The sequence below is a fragment of the Myotis myotis genome, unplaced genomic scaffold (genome assembly GCF_014108235.1).
Source record: "Myotis myotis isolate mMyoMyo1 unplaced genomic scaffold, mMyoMyo1.p scaffold_m19_p_3, whole genome shotgun sequence".
NCBI lineage: Eukaryota > Metazoa > Chordata > Mammalia > Chiroptera > Vespertilionidae > Myotis > Myotis myotis.
This window is the reverse complement of record NW_023416335.1, coordinates 144,706,330-144,728,970: the sequence shown is the minus strand read 5'-3', so window position 1 is coordinate 144,728,970 and position 22,641 is coordinate 144,706,330. Positions and strand designations below refer to the sequence as shown.

The window sequence follows — 22,641 nt, the reverse complement described above, 5'->3', positions numbered from 1 at the left end:
GGCAGAGGGCACCCCTCACGTGCCATTAATGCTTCTGTTAGACATCTTGCTTCAGGCTTTCATTTTTTTTTTCCTGAGATAAAGAGAGAATCATGGATATGGGAGACATTGATCAGTTGCTTCCCAAACCATGGCCAGGAATTGAATCTGAAACCTAGGCATGTGCCTGACTGGGAATCGAACTCGTGACCTTTTGGTGTAAGGATGGATGCTCCTACAAACTGTGAGCCACACTGCCCAGGGCCAGGCTTTCACTCTCAGTGAAACAATAGAACTTAAACTGCTGGATTGCATGATTTTTTCTTTTCTTTCAAGTTTATAATTCCTCTTCTAGGTATAGTTGGATTACCTAGCCATTGTAATGCTATTAAAGATGTCTAAATTGGCTGTGAGTTACAGGTTTCTGATAATGGCACGCTAACTTAAAATCCAGGCGACAGCTCTTTTTCTACCACAGAGAACTAACTCCTTAGTGTCTCGGGATTTCTTGTATTTCCCTTGTTCTCTCCTTTCCAATCACCAGCTTTTCACTTTCCTTCCTACCTTTAGACTCCATTAGGATCTAGGTCAGTGATGGCGAACCTCTGACACGCGTGTCAGAGGTGACACGCGAACTCATTTTTTTGGTTGATTTTTCTTTGTTAAATGGCATTTAAATATATAAAATAAATATCAAAAATATAAATCTTTGTTTTACTATGTTTACAAATATCAAAAAATTTCTATATGTGACACGGCACCAGAGTTAAGTTCGGGTTTTTCAAAATGCTGACACGCCGGGCTCAAAAGGTTCGCCATCACGATGTAGGTAGGTGGAAGGCTGCTTGCTGCAGCAGCTTCCTCAAGTACATAACGAGCTCAAAAGTAAATCCGGTACCGCATCAAGAATTCACCAGCGCAGTAGGCACAACGTCTCCTATGCTCACATTATGAGCACGTAGCTCTGTGCCTGACCCGCAGCAGGCATTTAATATGTGTTGGCCACAAAAGTTAGTTTTGTTTCTGCTCACTTTGCTCATTCATACCGTGAGCTAATACCAGTATCAGTATTTCCCTGGAGTTTGACATCTGGTCTAATTTTGGAGTTATTGTCACATTTTCCTGCCTGGATCAGTGGGATGCTTTAGTATTTACAGTGGTGAATTCAGATTTATCCGAGGTGGGGGGGGGGCACTTGGTCCTAATTCCAACAGTGGTGCAGACAGCATGACCTTTTAAAAAACTGATCACAGGCGTGAGTCTGTGGAGCCCACTCCTAGCCTGGAAGTATTAGACATTTAACTGAATCAAATACACACAAAGGAATAATTAGCTACCTGGTGACCTTTCTGTCACCTCCTTTCATTATTCTCCGGTATTAATGATGTGGTTCTAGTGAAATTAAATTTGGGCGGCTCAAAAGTACATACTCACATTCAGCTTCAATTTCAAGTACTAGTTGCTTGAAGCTTGCTAGCAGAGCTCCTAGCATCATCAGTTATGAATTGGGTCTCCACTCTGGCTGTGTCTCATTATCATCCAGAAAATTAAAAAAAAAAAAAAAAAAGTAGATGTTCAGCCCTGGCTGGTGTGGCTCAGTTGGTTTGTGTGTTGTCCTGTACACCTAAAGGTCGCAGGTTCAATTCCCGGTCAGGGCACATACCTAGGTTGCAGGTTTGATTCCCCATTGGGGTGTGTATGGGAGGCAACTGATCCATGTTTCTCTTTCTCTTCCTCTTCATTCATTTCTCTCTAAAGTCAATTAAAAACATATCCTTGGGTGAGAATTTAACAAAATACAGAGGCTCAGGTCCCAAAGAGCCGGCCTGAATTGGTGTTAGGTGGGACCCATTCACTGGTATCTTTAAGAAGGCTCCTCAAGTAATTGGGAGGGTTGAAGACTACTGAATAGCTGTACAGTGGGGCCTTGACTTACGAGTTTAATTCATTCCAAGACTGAGCTCGTTAAGGAGCTCGTTAACTCAAATTACTCTATCAACTCAATGCAAAAAATCTGCCGAGAGACAGCAGGCATCTCAAAAAACTCGTTAGTCAGGACACTCGTAAGTCAAGGCCCCACTGTACAAGAGACTTTGGATATACTGACTACATTTTTACTTGTGCTAACTAACTTGGTTTAACTCTCCTCCTCACAAACTAAGGCCCACCTCCCTTCTCATTTACTCTACAAATACAAGTTAGAACAGAAAGAGCATAGCTTTAAGGCAGATAATTTCAAATCTTGTCTCTGTCTTTTATTAACAGAGTGACCTTGCAAAGATGCTTACATTTACTGACTTTTAGCTTCCCCATTTGTTAGGTGGGAATAATAAGACTTCTTTGTAAGTGAAGGTTAAAGTAATAATGCGATATGAAAACATTTCCTACAGTACCTAGCACACAGTAAGAACTCAACATATGCTATCTTTCCTTTTATTTCTTTCTGTTTTTATTTTCTTTACTAGAAGCCTGGTGCATAAAAATTTGTGCACTCAGGGGGGTAGGGGGGTCCCTTAGCCCGGCCTGTGCCCTCTCGCAGTCTGGGACCCCTCGGGAGATAACGACCTGCTGGCTTAGGCCTGCTCCCGGGTGGCAGAGGGCAGGCCCAATCCCTAAGTGCAGCCCCTGGTCGGGCTCAGAGCAGGGCTGACTGGGGAGTTGGGGCACCGCCCCCTGTCATGCACAGAGCAGGGCGGATCGGGAGGTTGCGATACCACCCTCAGTCACACTCAGGATAGGGCCGATTGGGGGGTTGGGGCACCGCCCCCTGTCATACTCAAGGCAGGGTGGATGGGGAGGTTGCGGCACCACCCCCTGTCACGCAGAGAGCAGGGCCGATCAAGGGGTTGGGGCACTGCCCCCTGTCACTCACAGAGCAGGGCCGATCAGGGGGGTTGGGGCTCCATACCCTGTCACTCACAGAGCAGGGCCCATCAGGGGGGTTGGGGCTCTGTATCCTGTCATGCACAGAGCAGGGCCAATCAGGGGGTTGGGGAGCTTCCCCCTGTCATGCACAGAGTAGGGCCCATCAGGGGGTTGAGGAGGTCCCCCCTGTCACTCACAGAGTAGGGCCGATAGGGGAGTTGGGGCACCGCCCCCTGTCACCCACAGAGCAGGGCCGATCAGGGGGTTGGGGCGCTGCCACTGTCACACTCAGGGCAGGGCCGATGGGGAGGTTATGGCTCTACCCCATCACACACAGAGCAGGGCCCATGGGGGGAGGAGGGGGTTGGGGCACCACCCTCTATCACCCACAGAGCAGGGCTGATCAGGGGGTTGGGGCGCCACCACTCTCACACTCAGGGCAGGACCGATGGGGAAGTTATGGCTCTACCCCGTCACACACAGAGCAGGGCCCGTGGGGGGGAGGGGGGGTTAGGGCGCCGCACCCTGTCACACACAGAGCAGGGCTGATCAGGGGGTTGGGGCACTGCAGCCTGTCACACACAGAGCCGCAGGGAGATCAGGGGGTTGGGGAGCTCCCTCCCTATCAGGCACAGAGCAGGGCTGATCAGGGGGTTGGGGCGCCTTCCCCTGTCAGGAACAGAGCAGGGCGGATAGGGAGGTTGTGGCCCCACCCCCTATCACACACAGAGCTGCAGGGCGATCAGGGGGTTTGGGTGCTGCCCCCTGTCACGCTGATCCCGGTGCCGGGAGGCATATTACCCTTTTACTATATTGGATAGAGACCTGGTGCATGGCTGGTTTGCCCTGAAGGGTGTCCTGGATCAGGGTGGGGGTCCCCACTGGGGTGCCTGGCCAGCCTGGGTGAGGGACTGATGGCTGTTTGCAGCTGGTCACACACCCTTCAGGGTGGGGGTCCCCACTGGGGTGCCTGGCCAGTCTGGGTGAGGGGCTGAGGGCTGTTTTCAGGCTGGCGGGTGACTGAAGCTCCCAACTGCTCCTTTCTTTCTTTTTTTTATTTTTTATTCTGGGCCAGCTTTAGCTCTGGCTCCAGCTCTGAGGCCTCTGCTGCTGAAAGCAGGTATCTGGTTTGTTTGGGTTCTATAATCGAAACACTGTATCAACTCCAGCTCTGAGATCCCGGCTGGCTGAAAGCAGGTTTCTGGGGTTTTGTTTAGCTTCTATATTTGTAACTATGTTTCAAACTGCAAGCTCAGAGGCCGGCAGCAGCAGGCAGGGAATGTTGGAGTCCTCCGTCACTGAAGCAAGCAAGCCTCATGTTAGCTTCAAGCTGCCTGGCTGCCGGCCGCCATCTTGGCTGGCAGTTAATTTGCATATCACCCTGATTAGCCAATGGGAAGGGTAGCGGATGTACGGCTAATTACCATGTTTCTCTTTTATTAGATAGAATGGGTAAAACAAGAGGCTTGGTCCCCAATTCTTTGCCTTAAGCATTGTGATTAGAGAAAAAAACAACACATATTATTCTCCACAAATTCAGCTTACGTGCAAGAAGAAAGCTTTTGGCACACAGTTGACAAAGAATGAATTTGGAGTTTCTTTTAGTATCATGTCCACATATGTCATTTGGCTGCCCTTTCACTTGATGTGTCTGTGAAGTGGCTGGCCGGTGGGGATGTGGTTTCAGTTGTGGGAACAAGATTTTTTGATTGAGTAATGCCATCTGTTTTATGTGGGCATCAATCTTGTGTCTTTGACCACCATTCACTTGCTTCAACCACATAACCATCCACTACTTTATACTTGTAATATGGTGGTTGCACCTGGCATTTATAGTATGGCACCTGTTTGATGTGATACACTTCAGAGGAGCCCAGGTGAAATCAGGAAACATCTTTCAATTACTACCTGGCTAATTGGTTTTTGTAAAGAAAATAAAATATTGCTGCCTTTTGATCCATTTCCAGAGAGGCATAGGGGACTTTGTTCCAATATAGTGTGGTTTCAGGAAACAGTCTGTGATTCATGGAGATGACTCAGCAAGTCATCTGCCTTGATAAATTGTGACACATACTGCCTTTGCCTGGTCATTTGGCTCCAAATGGAAGCTCAGGCAAATGAGCAAGGCACTAAGCTTCTTTTATTACTTAGTTCAGGTGAGCCAAAGCAGAGGGCTAGGAGGGTCTTGCATTCTGCAGGCTCAAGGGAATTGCTTGTGTTATAGGCAGATAAATTGACTATGGGGAAAACCACTTTGATGACGACAATATGATCCTCTGCTGTTTCCCAGAGCCTGGCAAAATGTAACATGAGATGCAGTGCAACTGAAGGGTTAGGAGCAAGAATTTGGAAGTCATAACAAGCTGGATAAAATCATATTTTGGTTTTATCACTACCTATAACAAGTGTCAGCAGGCTTTTTTCTGTAAAGGGCTAGCTAGTAAACATTTCAGGCTTTGTGGGCCATATGATCTCAGTCACAACTACTCAACTCTGCTGTTTTAGTCAAAAGGGGTCACAGACAATACATAAATGAATGAACATGACTGTTTTCTAATAAAACTTTATTTACAAAAACATGCAGTGGGCCAGATTTGGTCTATGGCTATAGTTGGCTCACCCCTGAGCTACAGGATCTTGTACTAATAAGTTACTTTAATCCTCTAAGTTTCTCTTGAGGATTAAGTATATATACATACACACACACACACACACACACACACACACACACACTAGAGGCCCGGTGCATGAAATTTGTGTGTGGGGGGGCGGGGGAGAGGGGTGGTCCTCAGCCCAGCCTGCACCCTCTCCAATCCGGGACCCCTCAGGGGATGTCCAACTGCCGGTTAGGCCCGATCCTGTAAACCGGCAGTTGGACATCCCTCTCACAATCCAGGACTGCTGGCTCCTAACTGCTAACCTGTCTGCCTGCCTGATCACCTTGGGCCCCCTGCCGGCCTGGTCACCCCCAACTGCCCCCCCCCACCAGCCTGGTTGTCCCTCACTGCCCCCCCCTGCTGGCCTGGCCACCCCCAACTCTCCCCCCCTACCAGCCTGATTGCCGCCAACTGCGCCCCTTGCTGGCCTGGTCGCCCCATGTAGCCTGTTCGGTCATCCATTCGGTTGTTTCGGATATGACGGCCCCTGGCAATATATATATATATTAGAGGCCCGGTGCACAAAAATTTGTGCACTCTGGGGGGGGGGTGTCCCTCAGCCCAGCCTGTGCCCTCTCACAGTCTGGGACCCCTCGGGGGATGACCACCTGCTGGCTTAGGCCTGCTCCCTGGGGGATTGGGCCTAAGCTGGCAATCAGACATCCCTCTGGCGGCATGGCAGCCCTCGGGGGATGTCCACTTGCCAGTTGGGAGAAGACCTAAGCTGCAGTTGGACATCCTTAGCGCTGCTGAGGAGGCAGGAGAGGCTCCCATCACCACTGCTGTACTGGCAGCCATCAGCCTGGCTTGTGGCTGAGCAGAGCTCCCCCATGTGGGAGCTCACTGACCACCAGAGGGCAGCTCGTGCATTGAGCATCTGCCCCCTGGTGGTCAGTGTGTGTCATAGTGACCAGTCATTCCCAGTCTTTGTGCTGTTAGGGTAAGTTTACATATTACCCTTTTACTATATAGGATAGAGGCCTGGTGCATGGGTGGGGGCCAGCTAGTTTGCCCTGAAGGGTGATCCAGATCAGGGTGGGGGTCCCCACTGGGGTGCCTGGCCAGTCTGGATGAGGGGCTGAGGGTTTTCAGGCTGACCAAGCCCGCTGGCGACTGAAGCTCCCAGCCTCTCCTTTTTTTCTTTTTTTTTTTTTATTCTGGGATTTAGTTACCTTCTATAATTGAAACTTTGTTGCCGCTCCAGCTCTGAGACCACAGCCTGCTGAAAGCAGGTATCTGGGGTTTGTTTAGCTTCTATAATTGCAACTTTGTTGCTTAGAGTGGAGCTCAGAGCCTGGCCGCAGCAGGGAGGAAGCTTGGCTTCCTCCATCACTGGAGCAAGCAAGCCTCCTGCTCGCTTCAGCTGCGTGGCTGCCGGCCGCCATCTTTGTTGGTGGTTAATTTGCATATCTCGCTGATTAGCCAATGGGAAGTGTAGCGGAGGTACGGTTAATTTCAATCTTTGTCTATGATTAGATAGGATATATATATATATATATATATATATATATATATATATAATAAAACACTTATGTGCTTGATATAAAGTAAGCCCTTGTAAATAGTAGTTGCTAATATTTTACTAAAAATATTATATATCATAATTTAAGATGCCATTAACTCTAAGGTACATCTGGATTTCAGAGTTGCTAAAATGTGATGAAAGTCTTAGAATTGATGAAATTAACAGAAATTAGAGTAAACATATCAAAGTTATGTTTAGGATTTTAAGTCTTATTTTACCAGTGATAGTTAAAGCTTCTAGCATAACGTTTCTTTGTGATGTTTTTCTTGTCAGAGACACATGTCATGAACTTCTGGGACATGTTCCACTACTAGCGGACCCCAAGTTTGCTCAATTTTCACAAGAAATAGGCCTGGCATCTCTGGGAGCATCAGATGAAGATGTTCAGAAACTAGCCACGGTCAGTTTATTTTCAACTTAAAAACCTGTTCTACTTATGTTCATTTGTAAGGTAAGGAAAGCTTTAGAGTGATCAACTATGGATTTTAAGGCAAAGATGCTGGATAGGGCATGGTGACTTTATCTTCTCCCGTGTTGTGTTCTTTTGAAGCAGTGTGCTTATTAACCATCCACATACTTGTGTTCGAATCTTCTTATTCAGGCTTTGGCTAAGTAGTAAATCTTTTAGTTTTGCAGGTCATACATAAGGTCTCTGTCACAACTACTCAGCTCAACCACTACGGTGCAGAGGCAGCCACAGTATGTCCATGAGCGAGTATGGCTATATTCCAAGAAAACGTCATTCACAAAAGCTGGTGGTGGGCCAGGCTTGCTCTGTGTGCTGTAGCTTTCTGACTCTCATTTTCAATGTTAATTTCCTATAAATATTAATAATAGTAAAATGTATACATTTATGGTGAAGGAGGGGTTGTGCTTGGGATTATGTCTTTGATTAGTTGCTATGGTTGCACTCAGACACAATTTGAGTCAGCATTTAGAAGCTCAAGCTAAACAATTATTATATGTACAAAACCAGAAAATTTTTATAGATGCTATGGTCTCAGCAAGGTTCTTCTCAAAACATGCAATATGAGAGGGAAGGTGTAGTATTGGCAGCTATCTTGAAGATGCTGATGAGCCAGATCTGACAAGTTCATGTGACTTATTTTAGCCCCATTTCAAAGAGCCCGTTAAGAAAGAGCAAGCTTGGCAAACTCACTTCCCTACAGGGACTAGTCAGGTCATCTAAGTGAGCAAAGCTCCAAGAGAAAGAAAAAAAAATGGGATCTTAAGTTGTGTGTATTTGATACAGACACACATGTAGGGCATATTAGACATGCAAGAATATTCTTCACTTCCACTAAGAAATAAGTTTTTTCTTAGACTTCTTAAGACACACAGCCCTTTCAGTATATCTTTTTTCTCCTACTTTTGATAGAGATATGGGAGCTGGCAAATACTTCTCTACTAAAAGAGGAACAGCACTGCAAAAGCCACACGGTTGGTGTAGTGTGGGCATGAACAGGGGTTAGTGGGGACTCCAGTGCACTTCGGGAGAGCATGCGTCTTCTGCAGCAGAAGGCTGGTCCTCTTCCCGCTCATGGCTGCCGGATGGAAATGCAGGCTTTTGTGTTGCCAGATCTCCACATTTTTGAGCGAGACTGGCAATCTAGATTTCTAAATAGAATTGAGTGATTTTTAAAATTTGGCTCATAAAAAATCTACCATTTTGAGCTGAGAAAAATACATTTGTAGACCAAATCAGGTTCTTAACCTTTCAATTTGTCATCTTTGCCCTAGGGCAGTGGTCGGCAAACTGCGGCTCTTTGGCCCCTTGAGTGTGGCTCTTCCACAAAATACCGACTTCAGCGCATGGGTCACGAAGTTTCAATCGCACTGTACGTGCACGCCCGCTCGTGGTATTTTGTGGAAGAGCCACACTCAAGGGGCCAAAGAGCTGCATGTGGCTCGCAAGCCGCAGTCTGCCAACCACGGCCCTAGGGAATGTATCTCATTTATATTGACTATCTGTTTTGCTGCATAACAAATAACCCCCAAACTTAGTGGCTTCAAACAATGAGCATCTATTACCTCACTGTGTTTGTTGTTGGGACTTTGGGAACAGCTCAACTGAGTGGTTCTGGCTCAGGGTCTCTCCTCTGGTTGCTGTCAAGATGTGGGCCTGCGATTGTCTGAAGGTTTGGGATCTTAGGCCAAGATGTGTCAGTCATGTGGCTAGGAAGTTGTAATGCCTTTTTCGACTTGATCTTATGCTGCTCACATCAGCCATATTATATTCATTAGAAGGGACTCACTCCTGCCCACACTCAGGGAGGGGAAATTAGGCTTCACATTTTTGGAAAAGAAGTGTCAAAGTGTTTGTGGATATATTTTAAAAACTATCACACATGAGTCCTGTTATTTAATTCTCAAATATTGGATCTGGGTTTAAACTCCACATTTTGGAATCTTTTTCCCTGCCTTTTAAATTTTCCTTGAAATTTTCTGCTTTCAGCCTTTGACCTCCAACAGCTCTTTTTTTTTTTTTTTTTTTTTTTTTTTTAACAGCTCCTTTTTTTGATCAGGGATCAATGTATTGCTTACTTGTCTGACTCTGAACAGCCACGAACTGGGATTTAACTGCCAGGTTGTGTGTGTGTGTGTGTGTGTGTGTGTGTGTAAAGAGAGGAGGAGAAAGACTAAGGTAGGACTTGATGAATGTCAATGAAAGTGGATCCTAGTGAGTGAGTGATCTTTTTTCTTAAAAGCAGTGACAAGAAAGCAGTTTGATTGTTCTTTATTTTTTACACTCCATCAAATGATGATTAATTAATTCCATCCTTCAAACTAACATGTACAAAGAACATGACATGGTCCCCACTTTTCAGACCTTTATAGCCTATATAGAAAAAGATTTTTCAGAGGAGAGAAAGTTTGTACTGAGTCTTGAAAGATGAGAAAAAGCCAGCCAAGTGGTAGAGAGGAAAAGGGGGAATCCTATATAATAAGAGAGAAATATGCAAATTAGGTCGGGACATCATGATCAGCTCAGAAGGCTGCGTCATGACCAGCTCAGAGCACACCCCCAGCCTCAGCGGACACACACCACACATCAGGGCTGTGGGCGGGCTCTGAGTGGCTTGGAGCCTGCCCCCAGACCCTGCGCTACCCAGCTCCGAGGCCACTCCTGCCGGGGTTTGCAGGCAGGCATGCTGTGCCGCCTGCCCTGAGAGCAAGGCCCCCGGCGGGAGTGTGGCACTGCCCAGCTCCAAGGCCACTCCCGCGAGGGGTTTGCAGGCAGGCATGCTCTGCCGCCTGCCCTGGGACCAAGGCCCCCAGCGGACCCGCCCACGGGGGGCGTGCTTCCACCTTCCAAGCCAATCTGCTGTGCCCTTGGGGAGCAGGCCTAAGCTGTCAGTAGGACATCTCCTGAGGGTTCCCAGACTGTGAGAGGGCGTAGGCTGGGCTGAGGGACACCCACCCAGTGCACGAATTTCATGCACGAAGCCTCTAGTAGAAGGATAGTTTCAGCTGGAATAAGAAATCTCTCTGGTTTGGGGGCTCAGCAGGGAATGCCTGCTCCCCAGTTTTGAGGGCCATACTGAAGCCCAGGGTAGCCTTTTGTGTTCACTTTCTGTTGCTGCTGTAACCAATTATGCATGGCTTAAAATGACAGAAGTTTATTTTACATTTTCATAAGGTTAGAATTCCAATATAGTTTTCACTGGGCTGAAGTCAAGGTGTTGGCAGGACTGTGTTCCCTTTGAAGGCTCCAGGGGAGAATCTGTTTCCTTGCTTTTTCTGGCTTCTGGATGTTGCCCACATTCCTTGGCTCGTGGACCTCTTCTTCCACCTTCCAAGCCAGCATGTTGCATCTTTTCTGCCTTTTCTTTCATTGTCACATCTCTCTCCCACTGACTATTGCTGGGAATGGCCTTTTCCTTGTAAAGACTGATATGACACATTGGGCCCATTGAATAATTCATGCTGCACTTATCATATCTACAAAGTTAACATATGTACAGATTCTGGGGATTAGGGCATGGACATCTTTGGGGGACATTAGTCTTCATTTCTATTTTGATATGTATAAGAAAAAAGCTAATACATGTACCTTGAAAACTATTTATTAGAGCCAGTAAATCTGTAGGATGATCAAGTTTCTTTTGGAACTTACCTTTCTTAGCATGATTCCAATACCCTTGGCTGTGGATCGCCCTGCCTCTAATAGCTGAAAACACTTTCATCTGTTAGAGAGCATTAGGTCATTAATCATGTTTCTCTCTCTCTCTCTTTCTCTCTCTTTTCTCATTATCCTTTCCCTGGAATGTACCTGCCTTTCTGAAATAGCCAATCAAGTCAACAGACATTCTTTAAGAGTCCAAAGAATCTCAGGTACCACAAAAAAGGGAGTAAATAAAAGACTGAAAGGTAGTTCTTGCTTCAAAGAACTAACACTCTAGTGCACAGAAATATAGAGCACTCCAAGTCAGTGTCAACTTTTATTGAGATACATGAGCAGATATGTAGGAGAAGTGGATTTAAGGTAAATCTTCTAAGTGTGTGTGAGTTCTGAGATTGGAGAATGGAATTCAGAATGGGAGCAGGGGCAGCAGAGAGGGTCTTCACTGTATAGGAAGTGACTGGAGACAGGTGAGGGAGGATCAAAAATCTCCCAAGAGAGCCAACCTGCCCAAAATCTTGCAGTTTTTTTTAAAAAAGCAATCAGAGTGTAAACTTGCAAAAGACTTTCACCTGGAGGATTTTGGGTCTCTTCTAAATGCAGTGGAGATTTGGGGTGGAGAGGTGGTGTCTCATCATGGTTTTGCCTGATCTTACTGGTATTTCTCATTTCCCCATATTGCATGAGCCCCACCCAACTCTCTTTGGTTTCCCCTCTCACAAGCTTCACAGTTCTTATCCTTTCCAATTTTAGAGATTGCCCACTTACTTGGAACAGTGTTTTGCAGACCAAAGAGAAATTTGGAAAGCCTTTTCAGTGTGACTGGAGGCTGTAGAGCAGCGGTTCTCAACCTGTGGGTCGCGACCCCTTTGGGGGTCGAACAACCCTTTCTCAGGGGTCGCCTAAGACCATCGGAAAACACGTATATAATTACATGTTGTTTTTGTGATTAATCACTATGCTTTAATTATGTTCAATTTGTAACAATGAAAATACATCCTGCATATCAGATATTTACATTACGATTCATAACAGTAGCAAAATGGCAGTTATGAAGTAGCAACGAAAATAATGTTATGGTTGGGGGTCACCACCACATGAGGAACTGTATTAAAGGGCCGCGGCGTTAGGAAGGTTGAGAACCACTGCTCTAGAGGATAGACTCACAATTGAGGGGGTCAGGACGATTTTTCCTGAAATGATGCTAAAACTTCCTTTGACTTCTCGAACCACATGCCATCCCTCAGTTAGAACCAAAGTGAATAAAACACTGCTGGAACGTGGTCTGAAAAGAAAACACAGATTTCAGCCAGGCAATTTCAAAGTAAACCCTGGAATAAATAACCTATCAAATGACATGCATATTAATGACCCTCAAGCCATAGGCGAAGCTAGAAGCCCAATTTAATGACCCAATTGCAAAGACTAAGAGGTTAGAGCTAAGGTCTCACTAAGGAGGGGTACAATGTCCAGTGGTGGGGGATAGTGGTGGCTAGCAAGCCCTCTTAGCTGTCCAGATGAGAAATGGAGGTAGTATTAGCCGATTTCCTCAAAGTTGTTCCCATTAAGGCCCCTGAAGAAATCCTAGAATAAAATGAGATGAGATGTACCAAAGAAGAAAAATCCATAGGGAGGGTAAATGGAAAACCGCAGAAATCACTTTATGCAGACCAACGAGACAGGCCATATTACTCTCTTACTCTAGGTGAGATTTATATTATTAATGACTTTGTTTATATTGTGTCTGCTTTTCCTTGTTTCGTGAATTTAAGCACTGATGAAAAAGAGAGTCATGCCTGGTGAAAGCAGACACTTAATAACTTTCTGTGATGTGCTGTCAACGAAACTACCTAAGGAAGGAAACAACCCCCACTAGGACTAATTGGCACCGCCAAACTCTGTCTTGTCCCCGCTGCTTTTGAACTTCTGGGTCTGATTTCAGAGGGACCAGGTTATTGCCTGGAGCTACTGCCTTCCGTTGCTATATTTCTGCCTGTTATTTATTTTGACATTTTAATAATGCTCAGCTTTGAGAATGAAGCTATCTCCGCTGTTTTATGTGGGCAATGGTTTCTACGCCCTGAGAACCATTTAAATGAAACTCTTTTGTATCTGAAGAAATGGATGCTGCTGCTTGGTAAATGTATTTCAAATGAATTGTTATACATGTAAATAATTTGCCCTCTGGTGGGTAATGAATAAGGCCACTGGTTTCGGCAGCTGCACTCTTTTCATGCTCTTCATCGCAGTCCGGGGTCTGTGTGTGACAGATATGCAAAAATCCTCTCAATAAGGGCTGTGTAGAGGGTGCTATAATTTTGAGACCAGCCATTTCCCACTGGAGTGCTGGCTTAAGTGGATTTAATAGATTAGTGTCTTCTCTAAAGGTTGTAAATGTAAATGCCTTAGGGACCAGATGGGTAGCAAACACGTGTGAAACAGCCTGATATAAGATGAGGAGTATTGGAGTCTGTGGAGAACTGGAGAAGGCACATTACACCTTCCAATTCAAAAATTAAAACAAGACGAAAGCTCTTTGGCTACACATATGTCTGCAAGCGGAAACATATAGGCTCTCAGTTGCCAGCCCTTGTATCTAGAGCTAGATTATATGCTAGACTACCAGCCCGTCCTAGATTCATCTTCATATCATGTTGAACATTCTCAGTGCCTTTTTGCTGGACAATGGCAATTTTGTTCCTTAAGAAAAGGTAACTATTACAGTGTTCACTAGAAATAAGCATCTCAGCGTTGTTTGAATTATAATTTATAATTTTAAGCAGTTATAAGCAAGACTGTCATACATCTATGTTGATTTAACTCAATAATGAGAGAAAAGCAGGGTGGTCAATCCAGCTCTGAGAGGAACTTGGGGGATCGAGACTATCTAGTCGCTGAAAGAAAGAATCCTGGAATAAGGTGCAAAATGGCTTCTGTTTTACAGGACAAGAAACCGTAACCTTGAAGTTATCTTTTCTACCAGGCAGAGATCATTTATGTGTCAGTGAATTAAAATAACGTGCAACTTATCGATCTTCACAAGGTAGCATCTAACTCCCAGCATGTGGGCCCTGATCATCAGCAAACAGGAAGTCAGACAAAGGCTATGTAGCTCCTAGACCAGTGCTTTTTTCTGTAATATAAAGTAACCTGGGGATCTTGTGGAAATGCAGACCCTGGGCACACAGAGTGCGGCCTGAGGTGCGATGGCATTTCTGACAGGGTCTCGGGTAATGCTGGTGCTGCTGGTCCAAGAGAAGCCAGAGACCTGTTGGACGGGCAGGCCGGTTGGACAGTGCCCACGTGTGTCTTTGAATAGGCACATGGTAGTCTTTTATTTATTTATTGATTTTATAGGTTTTATTGATTTTTCACAGAGAGGAAGGGAGAGAGACAGAGAGTCAGAAACATCGATGGGAGAGAAACATCGATCAGCTGCCTCCCGCACACCTCCCACCGGGGATGTGCCCGCAACCCAGGTACATGTCTTTGACCGGAACCGAACCTGGGACCCTTCAGTCCGCAGGCCGACGCTCTATCCACTGAGCCAAACCGGTTTCGGCGTAATCTTTTATTTTTTAAAATTATTTTTAAAAATATTTTTATTTATTTCAGAGAGGAAGGGGAGAGAGAGAGAGAGAGAGAGAGAGAGAGAGAGAGAGAGAGAGAGAGAGAAGAAGAAGAAGAAGAAGAAGAAGAAGAAGAAGAAGAAGAAGAAGAAGAAGAAGAAGAAGAAGAAGGAGAAAGAAGAGAGAAACATCAATGATGAAAGAGACTCATTATTTGGCTGTCTCCTGCATGACCCTACTGGGGATCAAGCTGTAACCCAGGCATATACCCTGACCGGGAATTGAACCGTGACTTTCTGGTTCATAGGTTGATACTCAACCACTGAGCCACACTGGCTGGGCAATCTTCTAAACTTATTTTCATATTTCATACTTTCTTCTAAGGACTGGATGAATAGGGTATCAGCAGCTAAATTCTGTGGGGCGTGAGATGAGTGTATTAGGACTTATTCTGGGCCTGAAGGTGGACCCTGGAATCTAGGAGTGCCGTGTCATTGGTTCTGTTTTACGTGTCTGCTCTCACACTCTCCTGCCTCCTGCTGTTTTGCCATATGTCTTCTATCATTGAATTGTTCAGGAATGCACAAACAGAAACTTGCTGATAAGGTAAACTGAGGAGCTAGTCCTAGGAAAATATTGATTTCTCTTCTCCCAATTGTTAGGAAATGTAAAGGGCTCCTTTCACCAGACAGTGAATCCCATCCTATCATGCAGATGGCTTCAATTCAGTCTATTCATTTCTCACATCAGAAAGGCATTTGAACAGAAAAAACTGTTCATCACTCTTAGGAGAAAGCAATCAGTATGAATACGCCACAGATGTTTCCCAGGCAGAACAAATCAGCCCGTGGCCCAGTTGGAATTTTCCCTGGACTGAGAGTTTTAGGTCATCCGTTCAGTTCTGTTGACCCCGACATATGTTTCTGTTCACTTTCTGATGGAAGGAATTCTGCTGCTGGGTCTTCCTAAGGTGGTGAGAGAGGTGTGTTGGCCAAGGGTAATGAAGGAATAAATAAGCAGACTTTCCCAGAATCTGTTCTCAGAACTGTAGTCTAATGAAACGATATTATGAGTTCTGTAAAAGGAGGGATCCATGGAAAAATAGATTTGGGAAACACTGAGTTAAAGTGAAAAGCTTTGTTTATAAAGTGCAGGACTTTTCAGAATCTTAATAAGATAAGGTGCAGAACAAATCTTCACAAGTGATAAAAAAATTATTTTCCCAAGTTTACCATGCTTTTGCCATTTTAAGATGGAATTGGTTGTAAAACACGCCCTTCATTTAATAGTTTTATTTTTTTAGGGGGACAAAAGATTCAGCTAGCATTTATTTATTTATTTATATTTTATTGATTTCAGAAAGGAAGAGAAAGGGAGATAGAAACATCAATGATGCCTCCTGCACTCCCCCTACTGGGGATTGAGCCCGAAAGCCAGGCATGTGCCCTTGACTGGAATCTAACCTGGCACCGTTCAGTCCTCAGGCCGATGCTCTATTCACTGAGCCAAACCAGCATTTTTTTTCCCTTGTAAAATGAGGCTCCATTTTGGAAATGTTAAATAAAGGTTAAAAAGTAAAAAAAGTGAACTTGAGAATTGAGAAACTACATTATATGGTCATAGAAGTCTATTTTTTATGAATGTGTATTAGCATCCCAGACTATTAATACTTCAAGGAGCACAGTTTAGGAGATACAAGTCTAGAATACTTTTTGAAAGGGTTGACTTCATTGTGAGTAGAGACTAGCTAATTTTTATTTTATTTTATTTTTTGCAGGAAAGAAATGTCATAAAATCAGTAATAAGGATTCTTTTTATACTTTATCAAAACAAATAATTTATCTGTTCCAAGTGAAGTTGTTTGCATTGATTGGGGCTTTTGATGGCCATGAATCAAGTGTGTTTGAATTTTCAGGTATAACCGGTACTTTCCCATGTTGAGAGTGGCAATAAAATGTACATTCAGCCTTAAACTAATAATCAACTGTAATTCATAGTAGAAGTGTAACTGCAAAGGCAACCTTAGTTTATGAATTGCCCATTAATGTTTTCCTGCCTGCCTCTGAGGACATCAGCTTGTTTCCAGGTCTCTCATGTCTTTGCCTACGTGGCTGGAAGTGGGAACTTTCAGATGTTTTTTAAAAAAAGCTCTAGCCCTGGCCAGTGTGGCTCACTTGGTTGGGGCATTTCCTATACACCAAAAGGTGGCAGTTTCAATTTCTGGTCAGGGCACATACCCAGGTTTCAGGTTCGATCCCCAGTCAGGCCATCTATAGGAGGCAACTGATCAATATTTCTCTCTCACATTAATCTTTCTCTCTCTGTGTTTCTCCATTCCTTTCTCTAAAAAAAAAAAAAAAAAAAAAAAAGAATTAAAATAAAAACCTTGGGACTTCTTTCCAATCTAAAAAAATAAAAGAAAGCTCTAGTTCCTTCTGAAGAAGGATGACATTAGGAGTGATCATTTCAGTTTCTCTGCAGAGAGCTTGAGTTAATAAGCCCTAGGCTTATTTAGTGCATGTAGCACCTTTGAAGTAGTTTAAGTGTTTGGATCATTTGATACGAAGCTAACAAAAGGCTGGAAGGAATGTATATATATATATATTTAATTAAGATGTCTGGGTAGATGATCAGTTTGTGTGTTATTTTCAAGAGTAACTTAACTAAAAGTTAATATCTATTCCAACTCATTGCTTTCACTTTTATATCGTCTATGCATATAGGAAAGTAGTAACACTCGTAAAGAACGCTGTATTTCTTTAACCAGCCCCACAGAGCTTATTCAGGTCTTTTTCAGTTTTCCCCATTTGCTTCCCTTGGTCTCTTTCCACTAGGGCGCTCCAAGGCCACACCTCCTGATGATAGCTGTCGTCTGAGAATTTTGATAGAGGAGCTAAGACTATTTTGCTCTATCTCTTTGTGTATTTTACATGTATGATATTCATTGTTGCCATTATGAGGTGTGTGCCATCTATTCACGTCATGATGAGAATGCCACCATTATTTGGAATTTAAAAAATGAGCTCTAGCCCGGCTGGCATGACTCAGTGATTGAGCGTCCACCCATGAACCAGGAGGTTATGGTTTGATTTCTGGTTAGGGCATATGCCTGGGTTCCAGGCTCAATCCTCAGTGTGGGGCATGCAGGAGGCAGCTGATAGATGACTCTCTCTCATCATTGATGTTTCTCTTTCTCTCTCTCCCTTCTTCTCTAAAATCCATAAAAATATATATTTAAAAAGAGCTATAGATTGCCCACTGTGTTTAGAAACAAATCCATTTGCAATCAAGAATAGTTGTATATTTTTGCAACTCAGTTCTTTCTTCATCATTTATAACTACGTCCTAGGGGCTTCAGAGAGCTATTATATAACTGCAGATGAAAAAACAAATAAAACAAAACCCCACAACCTACTTTAGGTATTTGGAAACTCATAAAAATGGAGCTGCTTTGGTAACTGTTCATTCTCTGTGTGCTGAGTGAGCTCTGTGCCCACTTAATTTTATCCACGTAAATGCCACAGTCAGCAGTGGGGGTTCCCTCAGCACTTGGTGAAGCTGCTATTCAGGATGTTTGATTGACAGTGTGTGGTGTGGTGTGATCTGGGTGGAAAGGGTCTGAATCTGAAGTTCGCTCAATGGGGCTCACGTGCCAGATTTTTTATCCCCAGATTTATTGACAAACTGGAGGCCCAGTGCACAGATTTGTGCACTGGTGGGGTCCCTCAGCCTGGCCTGTACCCTCTTGCAATCCGGGACCCCGAGGGATGTAGTAGTGCTCAAAGTGGCAGGCGGCTGGGGAGGAGCCTATGCCTGGGCCAGGTTCCAGCACGGCTCATCCTGGCCCCGCTGCGCCTGCCGCTGCTGATCGGTAGCGCTGCCATGGAGGCGGGAGATGCTCATGCAGCCACAGCTGTGCTCGCTAGCTGTGAGCCCCGCATCTGGCACCATCAGTCAACTGAGTGGCGCTCCTGCTGTGGGAGTGCACTGATCACCAGGGGGCAGCTCCTGCGTTGAGCGTTTGTCTCCTGATGGTCAGTGCATGTCATAGTGACTGTTCAAATGGTCGCCCGGTCGCTTAGGGTTTTATTTATATAGATAATGGACACATAACAATATGCAAGTTTAAGGTAAATAACTTGATATAATACACTTATATATTGCAAAATGATTAGTTAGCTAACACCTGTATCATGTCACATAATTGCCATTTCTTTTTCTGTGGTGAGACATTTAAGATCTACTCATTTAGAAACTTTCAAGTATATAATATAGTATTATAATCACCACGCTGTGCATTAGATGCCCCAGAACTTATTTTGGGGAGTTATTATTGGAGACTTGTACCCTTTGATCAATTCTTCCTTTTATGAGTTTGGCATTTTAGATTCTACATACAAGTAATATCATACAGTAGTTGTCTAGTTGTCTTCCTCTGTCTGACTTATTTCACTTAGCATAATGCCCTCTAGATCCATTCTTGTTATTGAAAATGGCAGAATTTCCTTCTTATGACCGAATTTCATGCACGCGCGTGCGCGCGCACCCACACCCACACCCACACCCACACACACACACACACATCATTGATGGACACTTAGTTTGTTTCCATATCTTGACTATTTGAATAGTTCTGCAGTAAACATGGGTAAACATGGGAGTGCAGATATCTCTTTGAGATCCTGTTTCTATTTCCTTTGAATATATACTCAGAAGTGGAATTGCTAGATTGTATGGTAGTTCTATTTTTTTTTTTTTTGGATAAACCTCCATATTGTTTGCCATAGTGGCTGTACCAATTTATATCCTTACCAACAGTGTAAAAGGGTTCCTTTTTCTCCACATCCTCATTAATATTTGTTATCTCTTGTGTGTGTGTGTGTGTGTGTGTGTGTGTGTGTGTTTTGATGATGTCAGTGCCAGCTTTGTTACTTCCTAACCTTGAACTCAGGGACAAATTATGTGATCTCTTTGTGCCTGAAATGTCTTCTTAAAATGGTGATGTTCTCCCATAAGTGCTGAATGAAGAGCAAATGAGATGAAATATTTTAGTGATGTATGCCATGCCATTATCTACCTCATACCCAAGTATGATAGTACTTGATCTTACCTTACCCAAGAAATCCTAACCGCACCAAAGGAACTGTATTATAATTTAAGTAAATTTAAAGTCATTTTAAGACCTGAAATCCACTAGGTCTTCATCTAGAGCTAACTTCTCCCTGTGATTTGAAAGCCCTGACATTGAGCCTTTCTTATTTTTTCTTCTCAAAGTAAGCCAGAACGCATTCATCAAGCACAGAAGACTTTCGCAGTCATTTCAATTTCCATAAAGCTGTACAAAAGAAGGAGTCTTCTGGTTTAACTACAATGGAGCAGGCTCTCAAAATCATACACTTGTATTAACAGAAATATCTGTGGTGTAATTCCATTTCTAGCAAAAGCAGAGAGAAGATGGTTGGGATTTTTTCTTTTTATGAGCTAGAATAGCAGAGGTAACATTATATTAAACTATAGGAATTTAATTACCCCATTCCACAAATGTAGTTTTCATATAAAAGAGTCAAAAGGATTTTCAGAGCTATTCTTCTGAACTGTGATATAAAAACCCAGAATGCACTCAGCAGATATAAAATGTATTACTGTACATTATGAGCCACCACAATGAATGGAAGCACAAAGGGGAACACGGCATGACATTGAACACACAGCGATTAAAAATCTCTTTGCTCCCTTCTCAGAAATATTGTGAGTTGCTTAGAGTTTTATGTGCTTGCCGCTGTAAGGACGGCATGTTTGGGATGTTTCTGATGGGTGGATTTCATACCGAGGAAAGGTTTCGCAGAAAATGGAAATGCTGTGATTTGAGGGCTTAAATCCAGAGTAGGTGTGAGTAAGAATGCTGGGAGGGTGGGGAGGAATCAGTCACCCAGGGCGCCTCATCATTCTTCCCAGGGTCTGCAAGTCTGTCTTTATGGTGTCCATAAAAAGTCATTCCCTGAGCACTGAAGGGAAGGCTGAGGCAGGGCGACTGGGGAGCTCCTTTACTGAAAAGTCTGTACAAAAACCATTTTTTCTCCTCCTTATTACAAAAGTGAAGGATATTCATTGTAGAAAAAAAAATTTAAATGAATAAATAAGGAAAAGAGTATAAAGATCATTTGCAACATCATGGTAGTGATCACACTGTTAACATTTTGGTCCATAGCCTTCTAGTTTTCTGGCAAAGCCAGTTTGCCAAGTCAAGTAAGAACTAAGTCAAAGCGAGTCCTGGCTTTGGGAAAAGGAGCAACGAGGTGTTCATCCATTTACCAAAGACCGGTGCTGTCAGGAGAGGCCTTATCTTTTACATCAACAGAAGAAAGAACAGGTTGGAAGTACTCTGTAGGAATACGGGGTTTATGACTTTTGCTCACATAAGTTGCAGTGTTTTAGTGAACATCATATGTGGCTAATGAGTTTCATTTGCTTTTTCTTTCTTTCTTTTTTTTAAGGCGTTGTCCAATACAACCATTTTAAAAATATATTTTATTGATTTTTTACAGAGAGGAAGGGAGAAGGATAGAGAGTTAGAAACATCGATCAGCTGCCTCCTGCACAATCCCTACTGGGGATGTGCCCGCAACCAAGGTACATGCCCTTGACTGGAATCAAACCTGGGACTCTTGAGTCCACAGGCCGACGCTCTAGCCACTGAGCCAAACTGGTCAGGGCACAACTTTTTTATTTTAAATTAAAAATTTGGTTTCCATATATATTTTAATCTTTGGTCTTGAAATGTTGCATTAGTCTTGTCACCATTAATGAGTGCTACTTTCATCAATATTCACCTTCCTTTTGTTCTCTTTTTGAGTAAGATCATAACCATCTTTCCTCATAGCACTTGATCTCAGCTAATCATACCGTAGGGAGTAAAAGAGAAAACTGGAATAAAATAGAGTGAACCCTATGGTATACTACACTCTTGGTTTTCTTTGAGCCTGTGTATCTGAGGGAACTGCTGGTGAGGCAGTATGTGTAGTGGGTAATTCAGAGTGCAGACTTTACAGTCAAGTGACCTAGGTTCACATTTAGGCTCTCTCATCTACTGGCTGGGTAACCTTGGTTAAGTTAATTAACCTCTCTGTGCCCTAGTTTCTTCATCTTCAAAATGAGAACAACGATGCTATCTAGTCTTGTAGCTCTGTTGGGGATTAATGGGATAATGCATTGTAAAGCTGCTTAGCACAGTGCAAAGTGTCCAATAAATGCTAGCTAGTGAGTATGACATGACTGTGCTCTTTGGTATCTAGGTGGCCACATCAGTAAGACTCAAGTACAGGAAAGGCCCCTGTAGAGAATTTCTACTCTTCCATGTGACCTTGGGTAATTCTCTAACTTTCAAGAATTCAGGGTTTCTCTTCTGAAATGCAGACTATGCAGTTGATGATACAGAGGAGTTTTAGATGGAGATGGCATGCTACCTTGCAATGGGAAGGGCTTTAACCATAAATAATAAAGGGAAGCCCTCCTTTAAAAGATGTCAAGTTTCTCCCTGGAGATGGAGAAGGCCTCCCCTGACTTAATTAGCACACCTCCCTTGAGTGAACATAAAGAAAGGCAAGTCACAGAAAACAGCCTGGGAAAAACAAATGAATAAATATTGTTTGTGCCAGCGAAAGCACATGAAATATGAAGCGCTGACTAAACTTTTCAAGCAGATTAGGAGTGATGCTGTTCATTGATACATGCAACCCTCCCTTAATAACTAAAGAAAGCAATAAATTTGGGTTTTCAGACCTTGGCTGCTCCTCCTCATGAATTTGTTTCTGAGAATTCAAGCCAGGTGTTTGCACTTTGGCTGTAAGATGGCTGCATTAAGGTAGAAGCGTGCAAAGAAGCTATTGGAAGAGTTCCAAAAGATGCCGTTTGCTCTCGTTTCGA

At 43.8% G+C, this 22,641-nt stretch overlaps 1 protein-coding gene across 1 annotated transcript in view; it reads left to right on the top strand.

Annotated features, from left to right (window-relative positions):
• The window catches only part of TPH2 (tryptophan hydroxylase 2), a 98,612-nt gene that overhangs the window by 53,714 nt on the left and 22,257 nt on the right, over positions 1–22,641 (top strand). Inside the window, exon 8 of the mRNA XM_036301652.1 lies at positions 7,300–7,426. Within this exon, the coding sequence (XP_036157545.1) occupies positions 7,300–7,426 (127 nt within the window). The remainder of the gene's footprint in view (positions 1–7,299; positions 7,427–22,641) is intronic.